We start from the raw sequence: 26,989 nt of genomic DNA on the forward strand, positions 1-26,989 counted from the left end.
CCTCAGAATTAAGACTTCCAGGAAAAAATCTCTAGATCTCAAAATTGTCAGTTTGATCGGATTTTGCTAGAAGCCTTAGGGCTGACCAAGGGATGAGGTTCAGTGCAGGGATGTGAGGCATTGGCAGTTTAACGACACGAAGCACTCAAGTCAGAGAGCTGGGACCTGAACCCCCAACCACCATTGACCAGTGTGGAATCCTGAACATGTTATGAGGCTCTTTGGGCCTCAGATCCCTCATTAATAAATTAGAAGCAATAAAATTACCTACATCATAGAGCTGTTATGAATAATAAGTGAGACAAAAATAGAAAACCCATAGTAGGCATTGATTACATGTTCCCAGTAAGTTTGGACTGGCCACTGGGGCCAACGATCACCCCCATACACTGCATTATACACACTGGATTCTAGACAGGCTCGGATTATTTGTAAATACGCATTTATATATTTTACCTGAACGAAAGTTTCCACACTCTGTATAACCACAGAGAGCGTGAAAAGACAGAAAATCATATGATTATAATATATGCTTTAATGTTGTGAACTGAGAAGTCCTATATGTCTGAACACTGTTTTTATACCCACCCATCTACCTTTGTTAGAAAAAGAATGAAAGAACAGGGAGAAGAAGGTATGAGATCCCATCTGCTGATAAAACTTAGGTCTCCTATTAAGTCATTACTGTGAAAAAATATATAATTTTAAGAGGATAATAGCAAAATGTCCCCATTTGATGTACTTCTATTTTAAGAAACTCCTACATGTTGAGCAATTAATTTTTCACCAGGTTGAATTCATTTCAGTGATTATTGAGCAACTTCTAGGTTAGCCAACACTGTACAAGGTGCTAAAAGACATGAAGACAAAAGAGTCATTGACTCCCTTTGTGTGGTGAGGGATAGATATATCCAATTTTCTGAGCAACTGTAGACTATCGTTGTACACAAAGATTTCTGTTGCTTTTGTTGTTTTCAAGTACAATAAGTTATACTTTTATATATGGTAAACAAAGTTTTATATATGGCAAATAGACTAAATATGGACTTATATATATATATATATATTAGACCTCATTTATCTTGACTACAGGTCATGTACTTAACCAAGCAGACGAGATTACCTGTCCTCACCCAGCTGCACTCTGTCAATGCTGCCCTCATATTTTTCTCAGGCAGTTCCCTTCTGCTCTTTCTGCATGTTCCCCTTTCTACCTTCAGTGTCCAGCCCAACCACCATCTGCTCCACAGCCTGGCGCCTCTGCCCTCTGCTCCAGCCCCTGTGCCAGCTACGACCAGCTTCTTCCTTCTGTATTCACACAGCACCTAGTTTTTACTTAGTCTGTATCACTTTGGACATACAAGTTTTCCACGATAACTGTTTTCAAGTCTTGTGTTTCTTACTGGATTATCAGCTCTGTCACCTGAAAGAGTGGCTGGATTTTTGTTCACCTGTGTATCTCCCAAACAACTAGCTCAGCACCTCTATATACAGTAACCACTAAATAAATGTTTACAGGATAAAACTTAAAAATTCAACCAACTGAAACAGGACCACAAAAGAACATATTAGTAATTTTATAACAGTGCAGACAGAGATGCCTCAAGACTGAAGGATAACTGTATTGAGCCTTGTTATTTCCCGGAACTCATTTGCTGATGGTTTTATTTGGACTTTGGGGTAAAATGGAAAAGAGTGATGATTAGAGTCAAATTGTATCTCTGACTCTGTTGTATACTAATATAAAACTTTGGGCATTTAGTACAAAATAAATACCAAGGAACTAGAAGAGTTTAAAGAGAAAGGGTTCAAAAATATTTGTAGAAAACGATTGATAAATGAGTGCATAAGCGATGAACATTTCAGTATATTTATATAAATTACATCATCTTAATACATAATAATATTTCAATATGTAGATATTATCTGAAGTTCATTTTCTTATTACTCCAGTGAGTTGTTAGGGCTCCATTTGCTTCTCAGTCATGCCCATGAAGGTAGAGTGGGGTGTGGACCTGTTAGGGGCCTCACAAGGGAGGGAGATGCTTCCTCAAGCTAATCCTACCAGTGGGAAGACAGTACGGCAGTCACACACATAAATACAACGACTATTCCGTAGAAAAGGGAGGGTAAATCAGAATGTAGCAGGGTGTTTCTCCATTCCCCACTCCCAATTCCCCAAGTTCTAAAGAATTTGAATCTACAAAAAAAAAAAAAAAAGCCTGAAAGAGTTATTTTACTAAAACTAGAAAGGCATGGAAAATATGTCCCAACTGCTTTGGCACCCACTAGACAGAAATGCAACACCATAGGTCCCACTGAGGCAGGGGAAAGAAAAAAATAGTGGATGACACAGTACTTGGAAGGCTAATAGTGCTTGCTCAGATGATATAAGAAATGATACTTAAGGACTCTGGCAAAATAAGTGGGGAGGATCGTGCAGGGGGTCAGGAGCCCTGCGATAACATAGAGGGTGAGACTCAGCAAAGTGCAGGTTATTGCTGGAACCTCTGGGCTGTGGGGCCTCCAGAAACATGGTGTTCGCGTGTTCCATAGACCACTGCAAATCTAAATAGCTGATACACGGGCCAGAGATCCTAAAGCAATTTGGAGACATTCATGTAGTAAATTCCCTTCATCTATCAAAGGAAATATGAGCATCTCTGAGGCAGAGCAGCTGTTTAATGGTTACAGAGCAATATTACACAACAGCTTAGGCCAGGAAGCAAAGAGCAACGTGGCATTTATGTGATGCTGTATTTACACTACATGTATGCTTTTTAAAAAACAAAATTGAGTAGGAAATGAAGACCTCTGTAAACTGAAAACTCTCAAAGGCAATATCAAATTATATTATTTTACTTCTTTTTTTCATTTTTCTCTAACAAAAGCAACAATAATAAATCACTACTCAGAAGTTAATACAGTGTTTAACCTCCTTTACAAACAATAACAGAGGGACACAATAGCATATCTAACTGTTAATATCTCAAATTATAATCAGCACCATTTGAATGTTAAACAACATTTACATAGAAAATCCAAAGGAAGACTGATAACGCTCATTTTTATAGTCTACTGTGTTCCATTCTTGAAATTAAAAATAAATAAGCCACAGAAAGCAGTTATTAAATTCATGAAAGCTGCCTTCAAGTATTTGAAGGACTGGGAATGTAGATGGTGGATTAAGCTTATTCCACATAGTTCCAAGAACTGTTTTTTGGCCTAATAAAAAGATCTGTCATCCAATAAGAAATGTTGCAGCAAGGAATGTGAAACCTTGCAAAGGTAATAATAACCAACACATGCCAAGCTACTGTGCTAAGATCTTCTAAAGCATTAATTCATGTAATGCTCACAATTATCCTATAAGTTGTCATGTTGTTCCCATTTTACAGATGACAAAACTTGTGTCTATAAAGGTAAGGGTTTTCTGGCTATAAAGACTCCCATTAGAATTAAGAATTATCACTGGGTAGGAAAGTGAATAAAAGCACCTCTGAAGTCCACTGCAACCCTCAGATTCCACTTTTTTACATGGCTATTTCCTATTAGTTTTCTTGCATGCTTTGGAGAAAGAACAGGAAACTAGGCACCTCATAGGCATTTTCTAGCCCTATGATTTCAATTGCTCACTGTTTCAACAGAGTGTAAAAGATATCTAAATCCTTTGCTTTGTGGATGCAAAGGGAGAGAAGATGAGAGTATTTCACACTAGCTCTTAGTGAATTTTCATGTCACTTCAGCTACCACAACTAACCCTTGGTGATTTTCTGGTAGTTGTTTTATAAGACATAGGTCTATCTTCAGGTTTTAAACTTATCTGAACTGCCCATGATTAAGGATAAAATTGTGATTGTGAAATAGAGATACTAAATATTGTGAAGATAATGATTCTCTGCACAGAGGCTAAACATCAGCCTATAGCCAAGGTTAACATTCTAGTATTGATTTAGAACTAGGAATTCTTCAATATGAAATGTAAATCCCTGATGGTGATCTGGTAAAGACAGAAATTGTATGACTTTAACACACACTGATAGTTATTAATGTTATTTGTGTTTTTAGTATTTTCTACCAATCCATTAAGCTTATTCATATATGTGTGTGTTTTTATAAAATTGATATCCTGTTCTTTACTAATTAATATTGTCTCTTTCCCTTTAGATTAAATAATTTATCAAAAACATGATTTTGCCCTGGCCAGGTGGCTCAGCTGGTTAGAGCAGTCCTGTACACCAAAGGGTTGTGGGTTCATCTCCCAGTCAGGGAGCATAAGAGAGGCAACTTATAGATGTTTCTCTCTCATATCAATGTTTCTCTCTCCCTTCCTCTCTACCTGAAATCAATTTTTTTTTTTAAAAAGCATGATTTAAAAAAATATTATAAACAGCACTGCCATCAACATCCTTGAACACAAACCTTTGTCTGCAGTTCTCACGATTTCCTTAGAATGGAGTTCCCAGAAGTGGAATTATGGGGTCAAAGGACATACACTTTTAAAGCTCTTGGTAAAAACTGTCAAGCTGCTTTTGACAAAGGTTTTTGCCAACTCATACTCCCTCTACAGATCCTGAGTGTGTACATATCACCACCCTGCTGGAGAACTACATATCACTCATATTTGTAGTGATTTGTTTTTAATTGTGCAAGTTAGTTGACAGAGAAAAGATATCATTATAGTTATAATTTTCATTTATTTAATTATAATAAAGTTGAATATTTTTCAGATGCATATGCCTTATTTATTTGAACATAACATTCAAAAGAAGGTAAAGCAGGAATTGTGTGAGCAGGAACATTTTATTCCTAATATTGATGAGATTATTTCTAGAGTTTCACAGTCAATGATAATGTTAGCTATTAACTAATGATTGATTTCTTTCTCATCATTTTATATATTCACTTATTCCTACTTTTCTCAAGTTTTTACAATTTTTCTGATCAGAATTATTATCGAATATTATTAAATGCTTTTTTGACATTTGTAGAGATTCCCCATTTTTTTCCTCACAGCATTTATTGGTGCTATATATTACTGAATTCTCAGGTTAAATTATCTTTGCTTGTCAGTGGAAGATAACTCTTTTAAGTTACTGTTCAAGTGGTTTGCTAACAGTTTCTTCCAACTTCTTTATATGTAGTTAAGAAACTTTTGTGGGAATTTTTATATTTTATTTGTCAAGTTTTCATACTAGGATTATATGCATGTTTCATAAAATGGTTTGGATAACAGTCATTATTTTTTGTGAAAAAAAAAACTAGAAGTTGTTGAAAGTTTGGGGGGAAAAAAAATCACGGATAAAATCATCTTCCCAGAATGTATTTCAGAGAAGCTTCTTAGACACCTTTCAGTCTTTCCTGAAATTCACTCTACTCCTATTTTATAGTCTTGAGACAATTTTACCATATATTTTCCAAGAATATCAATTCATTCCAACTTTTTAGTTTATTAGCATAATATTTTACGGTTTACTAAGTTGGCTATGTTTATTTTTACAGTGCAATAATATATATTAAATATATATAATTACATAATACTGTAATTAATATAATTATATTAAATTATGTGAAACTATACTAAGAAATCAGCTCTACCATGTAAACCTAAGGCAAATTAGGCAACTTTTCCACACCTCACATTTCTCTTCTCTAAAATACAGATGATAATCATAATATCTATAAGTCAATATGAAAACTGTATATTGTTGTCAAATAATAATAAAGACATTTCAAGAGAGGGAAAGGGAAGGTAGAACTTCCAAAGTAACAGAGAAAACAAAACACAATGACTAGGAACTTAATCAAGACAGCAAAAATAAGGACATACAATGTAAAAAGAAATTAATATAAAGGAAAATAGAAAGAATAAAATCAAGTATATCAATTATTACCATAAATGTAAGTGGACTGAGTAATCCCCAAAAGACAAGTAGATTAACTCAAGCAAATTAAATCCAGCTATTGTTAAGAACACAAGACAAAAAGATAACAAGAATAAAATGTTGAAAACAAACTAGTAGGCAAAGAGAAATCAGGCAAATTCAAACAAAAAGAAAAGTGTCAATCAGCAAAGGTAAAAATGGAGTTTAAGGTGAATTACAATAAATAGAAAAAATTACAAAAAGATAAAGGCACAATTAATGAAGAAAAGAAACTGCCAACCCCACATGCACCAAACAATATTATCGGAAAATGCATGAAATGAAACCTATTAAAGTACAAGAAAGTTGAAAAAAATACAAATACCCGGAGAGAAATTTTTAATACATCTCTTTTACAACTGAACATGACTATTAGACAAAGACTAACTTTATATCATTCAAACACAAACAACCTTTGTTGTTATGTCCACAGAAATTTTATAAAAACTGACCATGTCTTTGACCAAAGACTAAACTTTAAAAAAATTCTTCCAAGTTTTTAGACTTTTTCAGGTTATATGGTCTCATCTTGGGAAAATAAACTAAAAGAAAAAAATAAAGAGTGACCAATTTTCTGAGCTACCTGAAAAGTATAAAACGAGCCATGAATCAATCGAAGAGAAAATCAAAAGAAAAATTATAAGCTATCTAGAATGCAATAAAGACAAAGGGGCTAAAGAAAAGAAAAAAATTAGAAAGGGAATTAAATATAAGAGCTAAAATTTGTAAAACCGAGGGTTATTTAAAAGTAACAAATAACAGTGTTAGTCGAAGCTGATAAGCACAGCTTCCAACCCACTCCCAATGCCGGCTGGCTCTCATCTAGCGCGCCTCTGGGATGGAAAGGTGGGTTCTGCCCCCACAGCATGCAGCATCCTACCAGCGGCATCCTACCAGCAGTACAAAAACACCCTCACTTTCTACAACTCAAGGCTCGGGCAGGACAGATGAGACCAAGTTCACAAAGTGCCTATTTACAGGGCTAAGGAGTCAGGCTCTAGCCCAGAGGGGAGGGCTTTTGTAATTACGTTAGACAACACTGTGAGATGTCTTCCTGTGCTCTCCCTCCATTTCCTAACCCTGCTGTGCTCTGGGTTTACGGCCTTTTAAATGGATATTTTAAAAATCTCTGAGCCTAGGAGATGTTAGTGGGGCAGAATAAAACTTGAATATTTACAATTTCCCAGGGAATCAGCACTACTATTTTTTATGAGATAAAAGGAAAAACACCACTTTTACAATTCATTCCAACTACACTAGTCCTGTAGTTACGGGATAAGCCTCCAAGACTCTACCAAGTGGTTGTCCTTTGGTCTCACTCTCAGTGTGTTTAGAAAAGGTTGCTAAGGTTTTACATATCCTTGCGGAGATTTCAGTGAAGGGCTGGGAGAATGTGACTCAGAAGTGAGCCAGATCTTGAACACTGTCTCTGGCCAGGCACTGCCTTAGATGTCAGGTTTACAAAGGAAGAGCACAATCCTCACCTGAAGTAGTTCAGAATTCACTAAGAGAAACAGACAAGTAAACAGAGATAAACATGCAGCCAGTGCTGTTATGGCACAGCTGTCCTGCAGAGAGGGTCTGGAGAAGTCTCACTGAGATGTCAGGGCAGTACAGCCATTCTAGGCCTAGAAATGAAACATCGACCAGACACAGGAGAGGCACATGGCTAAGGCCCAGTACAAGGTCCAGCCAGGACCATGTCAGGGAGGGCCATGTTAGATGCCGTGCAAAGGGTTAGACAGCCTGCAGTGGAAATCTCTGCAGTGTATGGAGGGGATAAAATAATCACATTTGCATGTTATGAAGATCACCACAGACTTATAATGAATATTTCACAGGGATTATGACCCAAGGCAAAATGCCAGCTACAGAGATTAGAAAAATAATTCAAAAATCTGGGTGCTCTAGTTAAAAGGAGAGAATGCAAACACTAAAAAAAAAAAAAAAAAAAAGTAATTCATTAACATTTAGCGCCAACTAGTTTCTTTTTTTCCCCAAGATGAAACTACTTTTTTTTTTCCAATTTGAATTTCAGTTGACATTTAATATTATTTTATATTAGTTTAAGGTGTACAACCTAGTGGTTAGACATTTATATACCTTACAAAGTGATCACCCTCCTGGCACCACACATAGTACCCACTGGCACCCCACGTAGCTATTACAATATTATTGACTGTATTCCCCATGCTATACTTTACAACCCAGTGACTATTTTGTATTAATTCATACTTCTTAATCCCTTCACCCTTTTCAGCGACAACTATCTTTTTAAAATATTTTGCCTTCCTCATTGCAGAGTAACCCCATCAGTGGCCTTTTCTCACCCATCTGCCTGTTTTTCTACATGCTCTCTCAAAACCCAGATACTCCCTCCTTCACCTATCAGCACTATGTAAGGTAATGCAATTCATGTGGGTTGCTCTGGATATCAACTGCAACGTATCAAGTATAAAACAGCAGAGTGCTTCAGATCCCGATAAACATGATCATATGTTATAATCCATCTTCTCCTTACTGGTCTGCTTAAAAAGGAGCTCAACTCAGAAAATGACTGCAATCCAAAACATCAAATTTTGAAACTAAAATTCCACTTCATTAAAAAAGAAGTGCCACAAAATAAACAATGGAGGAAGAATCTCACATGATGTCACTCATCATGTGAACCTGCCAGTGGCCTTTGCATGTCACCAGAGTAAAGCACCTCACCAAGACACAAGGGTACTCGGAGAAACGCACAGGGACACTCACAGCCCTCTCCATGTGACTGTACCAGGCGTTATCTGGAGCCCCTGCCTAGTTTCCCGGAGGTCACTAACCCCCAAATCTCTACCCTAGCTGGAGTTCCAGGCCTTTTTTACCAGGTGGTTCACAGGCACCAAAAATACAAAAACCCACAGCTTTATTGAGATAGAACTGAAATACCCTTTTAAAGTGTACAATTTATAAGCTTTTAGTATAATCAGAACGTTGTACAACCATCACCAGTATCTAATTCCCAAAAATTTTCACCATCTTCAAAAGAGCCATGTGTCCACAGACAGTCACCTGTTCACTTCCCCCACTTCCAGGCCCTGGCAACCACTGCTTTCTATATTTATGGTTTTACCTGTTCCAGACTTTCATATAAATGGAACCATATAATAATGAAAAAAATACATCATGTCCCTGTTTGTTTCATGTCATTAACAAGTGCGCTTGATGGTTTTAATGAAGTTAAACTCAAATCTGAAAGTTAAGTGGTTTTCTTGTTTTTTCCTCCTGAATGCCATGGGGACATGGATATGTGGGGGGTATCTTTATTGGGACCAAGAATTAGAAATATTTCAGGAGGAGTGTGCCCCTAGTTGTGTTATATAAAATAAAATGAATGAGCACAAGGTCTCTGACGAGCAGCACACAAATCAAAAGACCCAAAAGGGTTTATAACAACTCTGAAAAATCAAAACCTGATTTTTTTCTTAAATTCTTCTTCCATCAATGACATTATTATATAAAAGCCAACAAGAGTCAAATTACTCCACAAAGGTAATTGCTTTAAATTACTTGATATCTTGATACTCTTTATAATTACAGAAAGAGAAAGAAGAAATGAGATTTTAGTAGATTTGCCTAATAATTTTAAATCACATTCAATAATCCTATGAGATAGAAACAATAAAACTCAGGCAGTTAGAGAGAGAGGGAGAGAGAGAGAATAGGTTATTTTAGTATTTTATTCCACTTGCAAAATATTACTATAGAATTGACCCCTCTTTCCCAGCATGATGCTCCAATATGCAAGTGAGGGTCCCCTAGGTGCCCTTGTACAGGACAACACATCCAGCAAGCTTAGCTTTTGCAAAGTTCAGTGACTTTAACTAGCCTGGAGCAAGTCCACTCTTATCCGCGATACAGAACAATCCCAGCTTCCCAGCTGTGAGGAGGAAAACGCTTTGCATTATTAAATTGTAGCCAGATGCTGCAAAAGCAGACCTTGTAAATAGGGAGAAGGAAAAGAATTTAAATTGAGAGGAAACTTCAGATGCAGGCGGTCACTGTAAAAAGAACCCAAGATGCCTGAGCGAAAGAGCAAGGACAGAAACTCTGTGGAGCAGTGGACACAGTCGCGGTGTAACCCGAGGTGGTTAAGGCTGAGACCTCTTGGCACAGGGGGCCTCGAGCCTTCCCTGTGAGCAATGTGGACATTCCGCAAAGAAAGAAAACTGCGTTAGAGGAGCGACTTTTAAGATGTAACAAATTGCAGCCTATAGAAGTGCAAGGCCTCTTGAAAGTTTTCTGGAACTAGGTGCAGTATAAATTAAGTGCCTACATCAATGTATTAAAATTTCACCTGAACTCTGTGTTACCTTAATGACATCATTTCAGATGCCACAAGATCCTGCAGTACAGTTAGAAAGGTAGGAAAAATGAAAGCTCAAATAACTAACTATGGCCCAAGAGCTAGTCCTTTGTCTCACAGCTTTGTGAAAGGAGTGTATCTACTGTGTCTAAGTTACACTTGTGACTGTAACCAGTGGGCCCCTGACCTATATAAATGCAAGGCACATGACCTGGAGGAAAGTTGGGGTAGAGAACGAGATGGGGTTACTAAGGTCTAACAAGTCCAATAACGTGGTGTAGAGGAAGCCCTCGCCTTCATCAGTGCCCTGACCCACAGCCTAGAAACCTCCCAGCTGACATCCCTCCCCAAGCTCATCTCCACTGAGGCAAGGGTCACTAAGGATTCACATCCATCATCTCCTCACCCTCTACTCACTGCCCCTTGTCCCACAAGCTACAGCTGTCACAACTGCCCCCAGGGACTCAATGTGGCACCCTCTGTGAGTGTCAGGAGACCCAGACTCGGTTCTGCTAAAAACCTCAACAAAAAGATTTCTCATTTCTTTCTCTTTCATGGCAATGCAAATTCACAAACACTTAGTCCACACTTTTCACATTTTATCACAAAGCAATGCACCACAATGAGCTGTATTATTTATCAGGGGGGTGGAGTGCCAGGCAAAAGGTAATAATACTGTACTGGGATTACTACTGACTTAAGGTTTTGACCCATGCAAAAAATGAGTTTTAACCTACAGTTGTCAATAACTAATTGAGACCTTGGGCAAATCACTTAACCTCTTTGCCCTGTTTTCATAAGTAAAGTGGAGAAGTTGGCCTAACAATGTCTAAGTACTGACATCCTGTTTTCTTGAGTAATGTTTCTAAGAGTGTGTCAAGGAAAAAAAAAAGATATTGGATTATAGTAGTAAATTAATCATTTTAAAAAATTTAACTGTCTACTTAGGAGGAGAGATGTGTAAACAAAGGTTTACGATACAAAACACCAATCATAAAAGACACAGAGTTGCCCAACCCTACCTAGGGTAATCTGATAAGATGAATGGAATAGTTTGGACAGAAAGGATGAACAAAGCTTGCAGGGTAGACTTGGCAGCCCTGGCAAAGGAGACAGCATATCACTGGGAAGAAAGGAAACGGAAGGGAACTTGGTATACTTGGTATCTGAACAGCATTTCAAGCCATGCCATAGAGCATGAGTATATAAGGAGTGAGCATCAAGAGCTTTTAAGAAAGTCAGGTTCGTGTTTTATGAAGTGTACTTATTTATAGCATCTGAGGAAGAAAGAGTGAGGAAAGAATAGAGGCAATCCTAAGGTCTTTGCACAATTTCGGGCAAGAAATAAGGGTAAAGGGAACTAAGAGGTGGGAGTGGATTCAAGAAACCTTTAAAGGAGACGACGAATGAATTCACAGAAGATGAGAAAGTTAGAAGGAACTCATGAGCTGCTCTAACCGACGTGTCTGGGTAGATTCTGGTAGCCCCAAGATACCTTACACAGAGAAACACTCAAATCCGATAGAAAAGAAAATGAATTGAATGAGTTATGATGTGAGTTACCATGGGACATATAGGGAAATGTGCCCAAAAAGTCGTTGAACACATTGGTCTGGAACACTAGAAGAGAGATCTGTTCCAAACATATCTAGGAATAACAAAAAGTGATTGTAATTTATTGTTTCAGATCTTATATTTAGGTCTTTGATCCATTTTGAATTAATTTTTGCACATAGGGACAAACTGTAATCTAGTTTTATTCTTTTGCATGTGGTTTTCCAATTTTCCCAGCACCTTTTATTGAAGAGGCTTTCTTTTCTCCATTGTGTTTTTTTGCTCCTTTGTCAAAAATTATTTGCTCTTGGCCTGGCTGGCGTGGCATAGCTGTTGAGCATTGACCTACGATCCAGGAGATCAAGGTTTGATTCTCGGTCAAGGCACATACCCGGGTTGCAGGCTCAATCCCCAGCAGGGGGTGTGCAGGAGGCAGCCAATCGATGGCTCTCTCATTTATGTTTCTATCTCTCTCTCCCTTTTCCTTCCTTTCTGAAATCAATAAAGATATATTTTTTAAAAAAACGAGCAAGTCTGGTTCTAGTAGTTTAAAATACATATATATATATTTGCCCATATACATATAGTTTTATTTCTGGGCTCTCAATTCTGTTCCCTTGATCTGTGTGGCTGTTTTTCTGCCAATACCATGCTGTTTTGGTTATTGTAGCCCTGTAGTATAATTTGAAATCAGGTTATGTGAAACTCCAGCTTCATTTTTTTTTCTCAGGATTGCTTCGGTTATTTGGGGCCTAAATTTACAGATCTTGGTCACAGAGAACATTTTATGAATTTCACCCCAAAGGTAAGGGAAATGAAGACCAAAATAAGTGAACTGGACTATATCAAACTAAAATGCCTCTGTACAGCAAAAGAAACTGACAACAAAAAAGCAATCAACCAACTGGGAGATTATATTTACAAACAAATATCTGTATATCCAAAATACATAAAGAACTCGACACCAAACAATTCAATTAAAAAAATGGGCAGAGGACCTGAACAGACACTTCTCCCAAGAAAACACAGAAATGACCAATAGATCTATGAAAAGATGCTCAACTTCACTAGCTATTAGGGAAATGCAAATCAAAATCCTGTCAGTATGACTATGATAAAAAACAAAAGACAAATGTTGTGAAACATGTGCAGAAACTGGAATCCTAGCGCTCTGTTTGTGGGAATGCAAAATGGTGCTGCTGCTATGGAAAACAGTATGGGAGTTCCTCAAAAACATTGAAAATAGAACTACCATGTGATCCAGCAAGCCCACTTCTAGGTATTTATCCAAAAGAACTGAAATCAGGATCTCGAAGAGATTTCTACATTCCCATGTTCACTGCAGCACTATTCACAATAGCCAAGATGTGGAAACAAATTAAATGTCCACTGACAGATGAAGAAAAGGTGGTGGTATATACATACAGTAGAATACTATTTTGCCATTACCCACCTCCCCATCCCAAATAAGAAAATTTTTGTAATATGCAACAACATGGATGAACCTTAAGGATATTATGCTAGGTGAAATAAACCAGTCATAGAAAGACAAATACTGCATGATTCCATTTAAATGAGGTATCTAAAATAGTCAATATTAAAAATAATAATAATAATAAAATAGTCAATATCGTAGAATCAAGGAGTGGAATTTTGGTTGCCAGAAGCTTGGCGGAGGGGGAGATGGGGTGTTACTAATCAACAGGCATAAAGTTTCAGCTGTACAAGATGCATAAGCTCTAGAGATCTGCTGTACAACAGTGTAACTGCAGTCAACAATCATGTACTATATGCTTTAAAATTTTTTAACAGGATACATCTCATGTTAAGTGTTCTTACCACAATAAAATACTTTTCTAAGTAAGGAAAAAGTTATAAGCATGGTAAACTAAATCAAATTAATGCTCAAGAATATGGAAGCAGGAATAGAATGGAAAGAAACCAACAGACTCCAGTGGCAAAAGGTCATGAATTTAGTGAGAATACTTTCAGTGACAGAAGCCCAGTTGCAGAAGTCAAGAAAAAATTTTAGAGTCTTTCATGTCATGTCATGAAAAAAAGAAAGATGGGAAACTTGAATAAAGGGAGTTGTCTGAATGAGAGACAAAGATACATTTTAAAAAGTAAAATAAGTTGCTAGGATGAAGAAAAAGAGTAAGGAAGATAAATGGAGAGGGTCAGGAAGAGTTAAGGGACAGAAAATTTTCAATGGAGACAGAAAAGTTGGTAGCTTCAGAATAGTACCACCACGGAAAGGCAAGTGGAAAAAATATTTAAACAATGTAAATACAAAGGACTAAGAGATAAAGCCTTGCCAGGAGAAAAGCAATTGGTAATGATACATCTGTGCTATTTCTCATATCACTATTAAAAACTGTAACAAAATTTCATTCTACATTTCCTTAGATGTCAAAATGCTTAGAACAAATTGACGATCTAAAAATTATAATTCTCTTTCACCATGAAACTTGAGAACATCTGTTTCTTTTGCCTCTTTTATATAATCTCCAACCGAATCTAATGCCTTTTATCTTGATTTGTAACATTGTCTATGCCATTTTATGTCTTTAGAGGAGTTCAGGGTAAAAATCTAATATTTCTGTTTGGTTCCACATCAAATGATACTTCCTGCAGGAAGTCTTCTTGGTCAACTCAGCTGGATGAGAAAGTAGTATAAAAAGTCCTCACTTTTATCAAGCCAGCGCTACTCGCCAGGTATGCTCTCCCATCTGATGCTGACAACTGGCCTGGATACAACCGACCATTCTAAATTCTAAGGAACTTGTCTGATTTGCTCATGCACTTCATGGCCCTCATGATCATTATAAAACATGGAGCCTTGATTCAGGGGGAAATCTAATTTCAAAGTTCATATACTTTCCATTCCACCATGCTTCCTACAGTGGCTGGAAATCATTTTTCACAGCTTTGAACTCCCATGAAACTTGAGTTGCAGCACTAAATAATATTTAGGCACACACACAGGATGGGGCAATGGTAGATTTGTAGTTGTATGTGAAACACAGTTTATTCTTGTATTATTATTTATTAATTATTGTATTATTTTCCATATGAACAACTGTAAACCTACTTTTGCCACACCGTGTGTGTGTGTGTGTGTGTGTGTGTGTGTGTGAGAGAGAGAGAGAGAGAGAGAGAGAGAGAGAGAGAGAGAGAGAGAGAGTGTGTGTAACACATTGTATATATTTAGGAACAGAAAAGTTTGGGGAGGACAAGGCTCATGTGTAATTCATGTTTTTATCTTCTGCAGCACCTAGATTAATGCCATACACACAATAGATGCTCATTAAATATATTAGGTGAAAAATCCAACTATTGACAGCTCTTTCTAGACAGTCTACTGTGCTTGGTGTGGAATGGTGTATATTCCCAACTCCCCAGGAGCAAATGACTGTCTTACTCTTTATTTTGAGCTCACTCAGCAGAAGTTGATCCCGCCCTGTCTCCTAGAGTGCCAGATTTAATTCTGAACTTAGCAACCAATGGATACTCAGTTACTATTATTTCCTTTGGAGGCAGGTATGCAAAAATCTTCTTTCATAACCTTATAGGATATTACTAAATTATCTTTTTTCCCTAAAACTGAATATTGTAAGTAATTAGACTGGAACCACTACAGAGGCTGGGCATGATGCCAGCTGCTACGCAGATTAACCTTTGAGGGGTGGGCTGTACACGAGTACCCATAATGTAGCCTGGAAGGATAAGCAGCTGAGGGCTATGTACCCCTCTAGCTTTTTAAGAGTAACTGGTGAAGAAAACACTTCCCTCATCCTCTCCACCTTTACTCTGAATTCTATCGTAAATTGGAACACTGAAGAACTTCACTGAATGTGATTTAAAAAAAAACCAAAAAAAACAACAACTCAGTGGATAAAGAGGAAAAATGTTCCTGAAACAAAATCTGTTAAGAAAAACAATCCTTCGATTTTAGTACTGACTTGCACAGACCTCATTCTCAAATTACTTAAAAGCTTTACCTACAACTTCAGGTCTTCCCACCATTAACCAATCCTTTTAGTGTCTTCCATTGATACTGCTCTGAATAGAAAGCCTGTGTATACTCTGTTGCATATTGTTTAGTGCCAAAGTTTAAAATTACTTCTAAGTATCATGAAATAGTGAATTTTCCCCTGTGAAAAATATCTTGATTCTGGTAGATGCAATAAATGAGGATATGAGAAGCAGTGGGTAAAAACTTATTAATGGAGGAGTAAACAGGCTATGGTTTTTTAAAATAAAGTAAATTTTCTCTTTTCTTTGACTCTGAACACCATCTCCTAAGATAAAACATGCTCTATGACCTCTGGCCAGGTAGCTCAGTTGGTTAGAGCGTCATCTCAATACGCCAAGGTTGTGGGTTAGAATCAACCAATGAATGCGTAAGTAAGTAGAACAACAGATCAATGTCTGTCTGTCCATCCACATCTCTCTCTCCCGTCCTCCTTCTCTCTAAAATCAATAAAAACAAAAACAAACCAAAATGCTCTATGAAATCCTTCAGGGCCCGTGCAAATACATCTGCCTTCATATACAAATAAGAAAAAAAGTTGTAGTATTTTTGTAACCAGTAGAAAGTAGTATTAAGTTTGTCCCAAATTCTAAGTTTTGGAAAAAAAGTGAAGATTTAAGCAAATATGGGCCCTAGTGATCCCAACAGATGACAACTAAAGTTGCAGATGCAGAACTCATTTCCTTAATAATTACTTGGTTGTTTTCATTAGTTTTCATGACAACCCTCTGTTGGTTTCATTCTCAGTATCTATAAAACAGGGTTGGGGAGAGATCAACCTCAGAATTTTTATAACTTAAAGATTTCTTAAGTACAAGGAGAGCATACGGCTATAGTTAAGAGATACTCCTTGTTTAAGTTATTCACTTATTTATATCTGGTTCCATCTTTGTTCCAGAGGACATAAGGTGGCTTATTTGGTGTGCACCTAATACATGATCCTAATGGTTCCTGGAGGTTTTGCCAGACTACATGCAAAAGTCAACACACAAAACAGCACAAGCACACTATCAAACTTGAAAAAGAGAGAAAAAAGAAAGAAAGAAAGAAAGTAAAGTAAGTCCCTGTCATTCCAAGTAAGAAAGTTACTGTTAATGATACTTGGACTGCCTGGTAAGCTTAAATGATACAATTTGCAAAAACTACCGTAGGAGTCAGTGTTTCTTTGTTATATTTGCTGCCATATGATAGCACATCACACAAGTACAGCCTTCCTGGACTCCAAAATAAGGTTTCAGCTCAAACTGACTTAGAGGCAAAATCTAAGGCCATCAACTTCTAGATGGCCTTGTTCTCCTTGGATATTAAGCACCCCAGCATAAGCAAAGGATTGAGACTGGGAAGTCTAGAAGGTCATAGCCCAAGGAAGGTAGAGATGTAAAATAATAGAGCAAGTCAAAGCTAATTTTAAAGTATTATAGTCCAGCCCAGCCAGCGTGGCTCAGCGGTTGAGCATTGACCTAGGATCCAGGAGATCGAGGTTCGATTCCCTGTCAGGGCACATGCTTAGGTTGTGGGCTCGATCCCCAGTAGAGGGTGTGCAGGACGCAGCCAATCAATGACTCTCATCATTGATGTTTCTATCTCTCTCTCCCTCTCCCTTCCTCTCTCTCTGAAATCAATAAACTATATTTTTATACAAATTTTAAAAAAGAATATAGTCCAATCACACATTTCCCAATTACTTATTAGAAATAAAGTTATATCTAAATCTAAGTCCATAGTTAATGGTTTACCCTTGTTTGGTCCACAACAATTGTTTCCTAATGCTGAGAGAGGACTCTTACAGTTTTGTGGCTTACAAGGGATTAATTTGATATTCAGAAATAAGTAGACATACAACTTCTGAGTCTATCATAAACAAGGGAAATGTGCATCATAAAAAATGAAGTGGCCTTGTGCTTTTTGACCAAAAGAACAGTGTCATGTCCTTGAACACCATCAAAATTTTAGAGCATCTTAGCTCTGAAAAGATTACGAGGCCCATTCCCATCACATAACAAAGCAGCAAAACAAAATATTAAATCACAAATAGTATAAGAAAATATCATAAAGACTACTTAAACGCATTTTAAAATAACAAAATCTACGTAAGTACTTTTAAAAATATCAACTATAGCAAATGTCCCTCCTCCCAAAAATGTGTTGCTTTTGTCCACCTGTGCTTAGTTCATTCACTGAAGACTAACTCCAATCAAGAAAGACAAGTTAAAAACTAAAGGCATCCATACTGCAGTTTGGAGAGCTTCAAGGTCACCCTGCAGAAGTTCAGAAGTTCAGAGGAATCAGCAGGAATGTGGTCTCCACGTCAGACAGTCCGTCTGATGCTGGAGAAAAGCCATACCAGAGGGGGGTTTCAGCTTAGGGGGAGACACAGGCATTTATACTGATAGGATGACCAGATGGGATTCCACCCTCATGTCAACAGTGAGGAATGGATGTCAAAGAGCCTTTATCTCTAAAAGGGCTTGAATTTTTGCCATCTCTTCCCAATCTGTTAGGAAATAAACACAGGAGTAGATGGTAGCGATTGTCATGGGTTGCACACCTCTTAATGGAAAACTATCAGCGATAAGAAAGTGTTGACCATCAAGGTGATCTTTTCCAAAAGTTTAACTCCTCTTTATTATAACAATACAAGCAGCAAAGTGATTTGTTTGCTTCATTGCTTATGGTAGCAGATTTTGAATTCTCCCATAAATGGATTGTGCCTTCTCCAGACATTGAAACTCAACTTTGGAGATTTCACATTTCAGCCAAGGCCAGAATATAGAGATGAAAAGGACCTCCCAAAGATGAATTACACTCTAAAATACCAAACATGCTTGCACTTATGAAAAGAGCTTTTAATAATAAGTATAATTTATCTCAACTGACTGTAATACAAAAACCTTAGTAAGCTCTGATTTTTCACATTTCAAATTAGAAACTAGTCTATGTTCCTAATAGCTTGATTTATATTTCAAGGTATTACAGAACAAATTTTTAATTTCATCAGAAGAATTCTCTAATAATCTCTACAGTTCATTCCATAATACAATGATATACACAAAGCATGTTAAAATGATGGAATGCTTCTGAATCATCAAAGAAAATTCTAATTATATTACATTTAATTCTGGTATTATATATGTTTTACTATATTCTAACTCTGAAAAACTGGTAATCAATGTATAATTTATGTATATACAATATTCAACAACCCAGTTTTAGGACATAGTTCTCAAAAAGGCGCAATTTCCAAGGAAAATTTAAAAGGAAAAAAATAGGTTTGATTGTTTCTGTGCGACATACTATATGCAAAGAGATAAATTAAGGGATGCTACACTAAATGCAGCAAGAGAAAAACGTGACCCAGCTTCTTGACATATATTGAAAAATCGAGTTCTGACATTACAATCCAAAGATTCGTTCAGCTCAAGTAAAGAACATTCATTTTTAAGTGAGCATAATTCTTTCTGTACATGTTCAGAAATGCATTTCAAACAATAACAGCTTTATTAATTTCAAATCAAGCTGTCATTCTAATGCAAAGAACATATCCTTTATTTAGTCTGACTTAAAATACTTATCAACTCTTTTTCTATTAAAGGGTTCTTTTTCTTCTTCCATTCTTTGTAAAATGAGCGAGGGAGCTTTTAAAAAATGTTTGGATACAATCCACTTTTGGCTGTCATGCTACACAGAGAAAATATTAGTCGACTAAAAAGAGGAAATTTTTAAAACATTACAACCTAAAGAAATTTTCTCAACTTCAGAAAATTCTGACAAAATTTATTATATTCTAGGTAGTTTTTCTTTTTGATTCAAATTATCCAGACATGCAAAAATAAAATAATACAACTGAATTTTACATTTAAAATTGTTCAGTTTTTAAAAAATGTTTTATCAATTTGAAATAACATTTTAAAAAACTTGATGAAAGTAATGAAAAATGAACTTAAATCTACATTTGTAAATATACATTTAATTAGAACTTTTTATCTTTGAAGCATATACTACTTTTGTCAAACAATATGATTTTGTACAATACAGAGTAAGTTAATAAGTAGTTGCAAAAAAATAATTCTTCTAAGATAAAAATACGGTCAAGACTCAGAAAAATAATTCTGTTTTGACTTTGCATTTTTATTTGACTATTTACTTGCTGTAGCTTTCTAACATAATTTAAAACAAGACTGGTCTGACATATTTTTTTGCAGTTCTGGAGTTCTTCAAGTATTTCAATCTCGCATTAGCAAAGCATTATAACAAGGAAGATCAAACATTTAAGAACCTAAAACGAACTACCTGAGGAAACGTGTATTATTATTTTTTATAATTTTTTTTGTTTATTTTCCATGAAAAATACAGATGCAATTACTTGGGGAGGTAGAGGGCATGAGTGGTTACTTTGGGTTTTTTTGTTTGTTTCGGTCTTTGGTTTGTTTTGGGGTTTGGGGTGGTTTTTTTTAGTTTTATTCTTAGAGCACTCCTTTACAAAGTTACAGATATAATTAAAATTTTTACGATACTGAAATATTAGAAATTCTTCTTTGCACTAGACTTATCTCATGTGAAAAGACACTCCTCCTAAATCAATATCAAAATTCTGTATGTTCAGAATTAGGAACAAAACCATGAAGACAGCCAACTTCTAAAAGCCCATTTTCAGATCTGGAACAACTTCTGAAAATAAAGAGGATACTTGGCATACGTTATACTAACGGAAAAGTTCGACTCATTATTTCCTGATTCCAGGAATCCAATCAGAACCTTATGGTATAAAAACTCGTTCGCAAAAATCCATCACTGACAACATAACCAACCACCACCACAATCCCCTATACTAAGAGTATGGAAATTTTTTACTTTTTCTTGTGTTTTTAAAAAAAAAGATTAAAAGTGTATTTTGGCTTTTCAAAAACAGCAATGACTTTTAGCACCTGAAAGATACACAACTAAAATACATGCACATTCATTTTCAAAGAAACACCAACAAAAATGAAAACGTTGGTGATTACGTAAATACTGATGACGCCCGTATAGAAGCATGTGCCACGGTGAAGGGCCTAAGCAGAATCACATCTTGTCCTGATCATACCTGCCTCCAGAACAAAGTAGGCAGCTGACCAATTACGGGGTGTTTATCTATACAGTGGTACCTTTGTTCTCCTACAATGTCAGATTGCAAACGTCCTGGAACACATATTTACCTGGAGGATTCTTGGCAGGATCATTGTGGCTTGGACTTCCTGATTGTCCAGAATCTGTAAAGAAATCACAGAAATGTTTTATTTTTAATTTGTTTTCAAAGAATTTCACAATCCTCAGAAGGACTATAAGAATGTTTTTTAAGGCAGAACAATGAAGTTGAGTGTTTAAATAAAGTATACTTTCCCAAGCCTTTCGGCAGCAACGTTTTATTTATCAAACTAGATGAATGTCTATACATTTTTCTATGTTAAGGGGGGGGGAGTATTGCTCTTTATAAGATTCTTGGGGTAGAGCAAGGCATTTTTGAAACAAAAGGTCTGGCAATAAAGGTGGCTTGAAGGTTGGGCCTGTCAGCAGCAATACGAAATACACCAGATAAACCCCCTAAAAACGCAATCTGAGTGTAATTAAACATGCTTTAAAAAACCTGAACATGTTTTTATTCAGTGATTAAAATACACAGAAACGAGAGTCCATTTTTCCAGGATTTCATGTGTGTACACACATATCCGCTCCAATAAATCCCCCAACCTACTGGATCCAGGCCCAGATTTGTCTGCACCCCTTAATAGCAATCGATTCGCAAACACCAAGAAAAGCACAAATTACTAGGTAGAAACCAACACGGCTTTGTGGAGAGCAAATTGTTGGATCAATTTAATTTCCATCTGTGATAGACGGAGAGACTGCAAATACGGAGGACAAGCTACAGTGTCGTGGACCTGAATTTCCCCACGTTATCCCTCACCCATGCTACAGAAAGGACCTTGAAGGCAACACTCCTGTTAGGCAACATAAGCCCTAACTTGCTCCATGTCCCCTCTTTCCTCCATGTCCCCTCTGCATTTATCTGTGTCATTTGCCCCAGATTATTATGCACCTACTGGCACATCTCTTTGTAAATTCTCTGACTGGTTCTAGTACTTAAGTTCTGTCTCCCAGCTAGGCGGCGTGCTCCTCAGTGCGGACAGAGCCTGTGCTCCTTTTGCGTGTTCCTCAGTACGTTGTTGGTGGCTGTGAACGCACTAGGCTTTCAGTAAATGCCAGAGAAACGGGCAGCTCAGACTCAGCGGCCTCCACTGCTTGCCTAGAAAAGGCAATTTTGAACTTGAGAGTAAATTTCAACGAAATCTGATAGGTGGGTACAGACACATCTGTCTCTTCCCTGAAACCCTGCCACTGTCCCTAAGCCAAGGCAGGGCTCCAGTGTTATTTAAGCAGGAAAATCGTCTGCTGGTTTTTTCGGCAGGGTTATTCTGCTCTCCCACTTAGATTAACACACTGCGATTGCTGCTTCAACTATTCAATGCAAGGACATCCTGTTAGTTTCTTTCTGTATAAATCTTGGTTATTTATTTCTGCCCTTTGCCTCATGCCTGCTAGATCAGATTTTTACTCCTTCGTTCCACTTCCTTAACTGTCATTCTCTTTTTGCTCTAGAACAGTTTCCATGTGATCTTAGCAAATATACTTAGTGATTCCCATATTACCCTCTGATTTATTCTGTTTTCCCAAAATGGAAGTAAAAAACTGGTAAGAACTACCCCTTTAGGTCAAGTTCTGGCTAGGGATACCTCTCTAAAAAGCTTGTCTCTCATTTCCCAATTATTCTATTACTTCTTCTGAAATTGAGGTGAGATTCAGTGATTTATAACTTGGGAGATCATTCTTTCTCTTTCTACATTCCTGTAAAAGATGGTACAACACTGGCGACTTTCCAGGCATGGAGCATGATAGTTACATTAAAATGATAAATCATATTATTTTGCTACAACCTCAGCTATTTCTGCGTTGAGCTCCTCTGACAAATGACCCTCGGTATTGATACTACATTGCAGCTTAATTTCTCAAGTGACTCTAACATTTTGAGGAGTTCCTATTTATGCATATTAACACACCCATGGACCTGAGTCTCCCCATGTTTTCTTTGTCCCTCTAAAGCTGCTGCACAATTATGGAGGTCTAGGCATGCATCCCTCAAGGTGGTTAATGCCACCTTCGTGATGACACACCATGAGGCAGGTTAAGGTTGTCATCAGAGGACAGGAGTCATAGACTCTACATGAGCCTTAGCATGTGTAGTTAAAGCAACTTCAAAATGGCATCACAAAACTCTTTCCCAACATCTGGTTGCTACAACTTGGTCCAGAAAAGTAAAAAATGAAGGTCCCTTCCATTCCTAAGAAAGTGTTCAGTTAGAACAATGGCCCCCCCCGTGACCACAATATCCCACATGGGAAACACTATTCTTTTCTACTACAAATTACCCTTTCCCCCCATTTCCAACAATTTCAGACCAAACTCTTCAATTGAAAAAAATATAATTACTAAAAAACCCACAAGCATTTGAGGGAAATCTAAAGTAGACCCTAAATTTGAGTCACAAACTAGTTTTTAATAGGAACTCCACTTACTAAAATGATCTGGCATTTACTGACACACATGGCAGCTTTTCCCTCTTACTGCAAAGCCTGTGCCTTCTCATGAGGTACAATGGCATAAACCAGCTCCCATAAAACATAAAGGAAGGCCCCATCAGGGAGAGAGCTAGAAAACATTTACTTCTCAGACTATAAATCCTAACACTATTATCTACTCTTAACTCTTATGTCACCTTATATCGGTCACTTAATTCCAAATGCTGGAAAAGGAAGTAACCAGGGAGTTGCGCTTGGCAGAGAAACCAAAAATGAACTGTTACTGTGGTTATCTTCAGAAAAGGAATCATTCAGACCACATCTAAAACCCTTCCAAATTCACCATCCAGGTCAAATTACCCTATGTTCAAAGGTTTTATTTAACCACTTCCATCATTTGCTCAAGTCCTGCGTGCGCGCGCGCGCGTGTGTGTGTGTGTGTGTGTGTACTTAATGTGTTATAGTGAATTCTAGCTCTATCCCTCACGAGTGTGATCTGGTGCAAAATTACTTAACTTTTAGAACCCTGGGATCTTGATCTTTAAAACTGTAATACCATCTATGTCATAGAATCACTGCCAAGATTTTGTTATTTAAAACATCAAGCAATGGTTAGACGCATTCCACACAATCAATAAATGAAAGATAATATTAAACATAGAGGCCGAATTCAAAAAATGATTAATAGTTTGAATGGACTAACTTTCAGGAAGGAAGAAAGGAGGCGTCCCTACATTCTGTCCATCCCAAGACAAGCATCTAAAATTGTCTGTAATGAATCAACTGAACATAGCATGTGCTCTCCTGAGAATTCCTATGTCAATGCTTCAGTCCCACTGTCCCCAAAACAGAGAAGTCACATTGCTGTTGACAGGATCCCAGGACCTATCATGCTCAAAAAGCAGTAGACACCAGCCATCTGATAAAATTACCTTCCATAAGACTGAAATCTTTGAGGAAGAAGGCTGGTAAGGATGGGGTTGTGAGTTGCCCAGCACACTGGGTCTTCAGAAAGGAGATTTTGATTCAGTAGAAAAACAAGAGAGGAGAATGGGTCTTGAAGGCAGCAGATCTAAGCCAGTCCTCTGTCATTCCCTACACGCTTCATTTTGTCTTTCTTGATCTCAATCTCTGTTTTTTTCCCTTTCCTTGTTTGTCTCTTTCTGACTTACTGCACATAATGTAGAACTGAAATATATTTTGTACTCTATACTTATGACAACCTCATATTCCCCATTCTTTATTTTTAAGTGTGAACCAAGCATATTCTATTTCTTCTTCTAGGAAAAGATAGTTAATGAAGCTATTTCTAAATTACTACTCAATCAATTCCTCCTCCCTTCATTTATAAATTCACTAGAAACTTATTAGAAAAGGTTCCCATCCCCACATGACCCTTCCCAACTTTTCTTCAATCTTTTTCTCCACTCCTTATTAAAAAGCCGCAAATCTTTCATGGCTTTTCTAATATCTGAACTTTACCTAAGGAATGACCAGGTTTCCCTAATGAGACAATTTTACAGAAGATCCTGGGATACTTCAGGGATCTAAATGATTTATCCAAAGTTAAATGGCAACTATTAAAATGTATGTCCTCTCCATAGGCCACCCATTGAGACACACTGCCTCTTGAGTGGTTATGATGCAATCTTAAAATCACGCAAAGTCAAATGATCTTTCAGTAGATTAAATGTTTCTGGGAACTTCACCTTCCTCTAACCTCACACCATTTACCAATACATTCAAAACATTTTTCACAAACTTAAAACAAAAAATACCTTTAGCTATTCTTTCTACCTAGATTGGAAATAATAATAATTATCACTGAAGTCTATACACCAATTGATGCTTTTAAGAGAGGCCAACTCCAAATCAAATTTAGTTTGGATTCTCTCCACTAAACAAACAACATTCTAATGTTTTACTTATAAAATGTTTGTCAAATATATAAGATAATAAGTAATGATCTGTTAAATGTTTGTTTACTGAGCACTAACTTTCTGGGGGGGGGGATGAACTAAATTATCTGATGTGGGTGGATCATCAAAACTGTGAAAGATTTTTTGAAGGTCGTTAATGTAAGCATCAATTAAATGCAAATCAGTAAGATTTATGGAGCACCTTCTACATTCCAGTTTTTGATGTTTAGAACATAATAGGTTCTCCATAAATGTGTTTAATTTTCATTTAATTTGCAGTAATAACCATTAAAAATATTGTTTTAAAAAGAATATAAATTCTATGCCTTCTAGAAGCTCAGAGGCTACTCAGAGAGACAGAAATGTACAAATTTTAAAAATACACTATGATAGGTTCTATAAATGAAAATATATCAAGAGGGAAAAATTGGTTCTTCCTAGGATGGATGGGCAAGAGCATGTCATAAAGGATATTAGCGGGAAGTAACCTTGGGAACAGGGTCTTAAAAAATGAACAGATCCCCTATCTTTCTAGTACATATCCCACTCTGCTACCAGGGTGACCATTTTAAAACCCAAAACTGAGTAAGTAAGCTACTTCTGTGCTAAAACTCTTACATACATTACAAATACCAAGCAAAAAAAATTCAATATTTTTAGTCCATTCAAGGTACCAGCCCCTACCAATACCTGGGTCATACCTTAGCAGTTTGGTTACCCACTGTCTCCTGAGGCTTTGCATGCAGTGCCCCTCTTTTTTCCCCCTGAAGTCCTCCCTTTTAGGGCTCAACCCTTTTAGATTCAGAACTACATGAAGATAGGGATGCTGTCTTAGTTGGTCCTATGGCCCTAATCTTTGGTATAGTGCCTGGCACACCTGGTTGAGGAAGTCAAATGAATGGAAAACAACTGGTCTGTAAACAACAGAAGTGCTCCAAGAAGAAAGACCGGGCGTGTCCCCTCTCTGCAGAAACATACATCAGGAGTCAAACAGACAAACCTTTGGTGACAAGGAAAGGGAAAAGAACAATTCCCAGGGCTGGGTCTCAGGGCTTCATGCAAGGCTCAGTTCTCCTGCATTACTTTCTGAAGGAGTATTTGGAAATGGGAGGGGATGGATAAGAGGTCCTATGATAAGTCAGAAATTAATTTTTCGCTCTCTCCTACAAAGGGAAGAGATGCTTGGTGGGGATCTAGAAAGCAGCCCCCCCCCGTGTGCAAGCAGGAGGATGGGAAGCTCTTAATGAACTTTATATGTAAGTGGCCTTTCGACTCCAAGATGAAACGTATTCTAGGCACTCATTTCACTCTTTGACACCATGACTTGAGTCTCAACAGGAAAACTAAAACTAAGAAGCATGCTTTTAATTTATAGTCATTTTGGTGCAAAGAAGGAACTGAACAAACTCACTTGTCAGCTCCCTTCTGGCTCTAAAATTCTATGATTCTGTAACAATATAGCTTTTATATCCAGGGATATCAAAGAGTAAATGAAACCCACACTGTAACCTGTTAACCTACAGATAGCCTCTTGCTAAAACTAAAATTAGTCATCATGTGATAAAAGGCTCCTTTGTCATATTCCTGTGCTTTAAGCAGGT

The 26,989-nt window shown here is 37.1% G+C and overlaps 1 protein-coding gene across 11 annotated transcripts in view; it reads right to left on the reverse strand.

Moving 5' to 3' along the window:
* The window catches only part of NFIB (nuclear factor I B), a 222,306-nt gene that overhangs the window by 69,407 nt on the left and 125,910 nt on the right, over positions 1-26,989 (reverse strand). For all 11 annotated transcript variants that reach the window (XM_081150860.1, XM_081150867.1, XM_081150866.1 and 8 more), the window contains exon 3: positions 21,052-21,105. In XM_081150860.1, the coding sequence (XP_081006986.1) occupies positions 21,052-21,105 (54 nt within the window). The remainder of the gene's footprint in view (positions 1-21,051; positions 21,106-26,989) is intronic.

The sequence above is a fragment of the Miniopterus schreibersii genome (genome assembly GCF_964146895.1).
Source record: "Miniopterus schreibersii genome assembly, chromosome: 11".
NCBI lineage: Eukaryota > Metazoa > Chordata > Mammalia > Chiroptera > Miniopteridae > Miniopterus > Miniopterus schreibersii.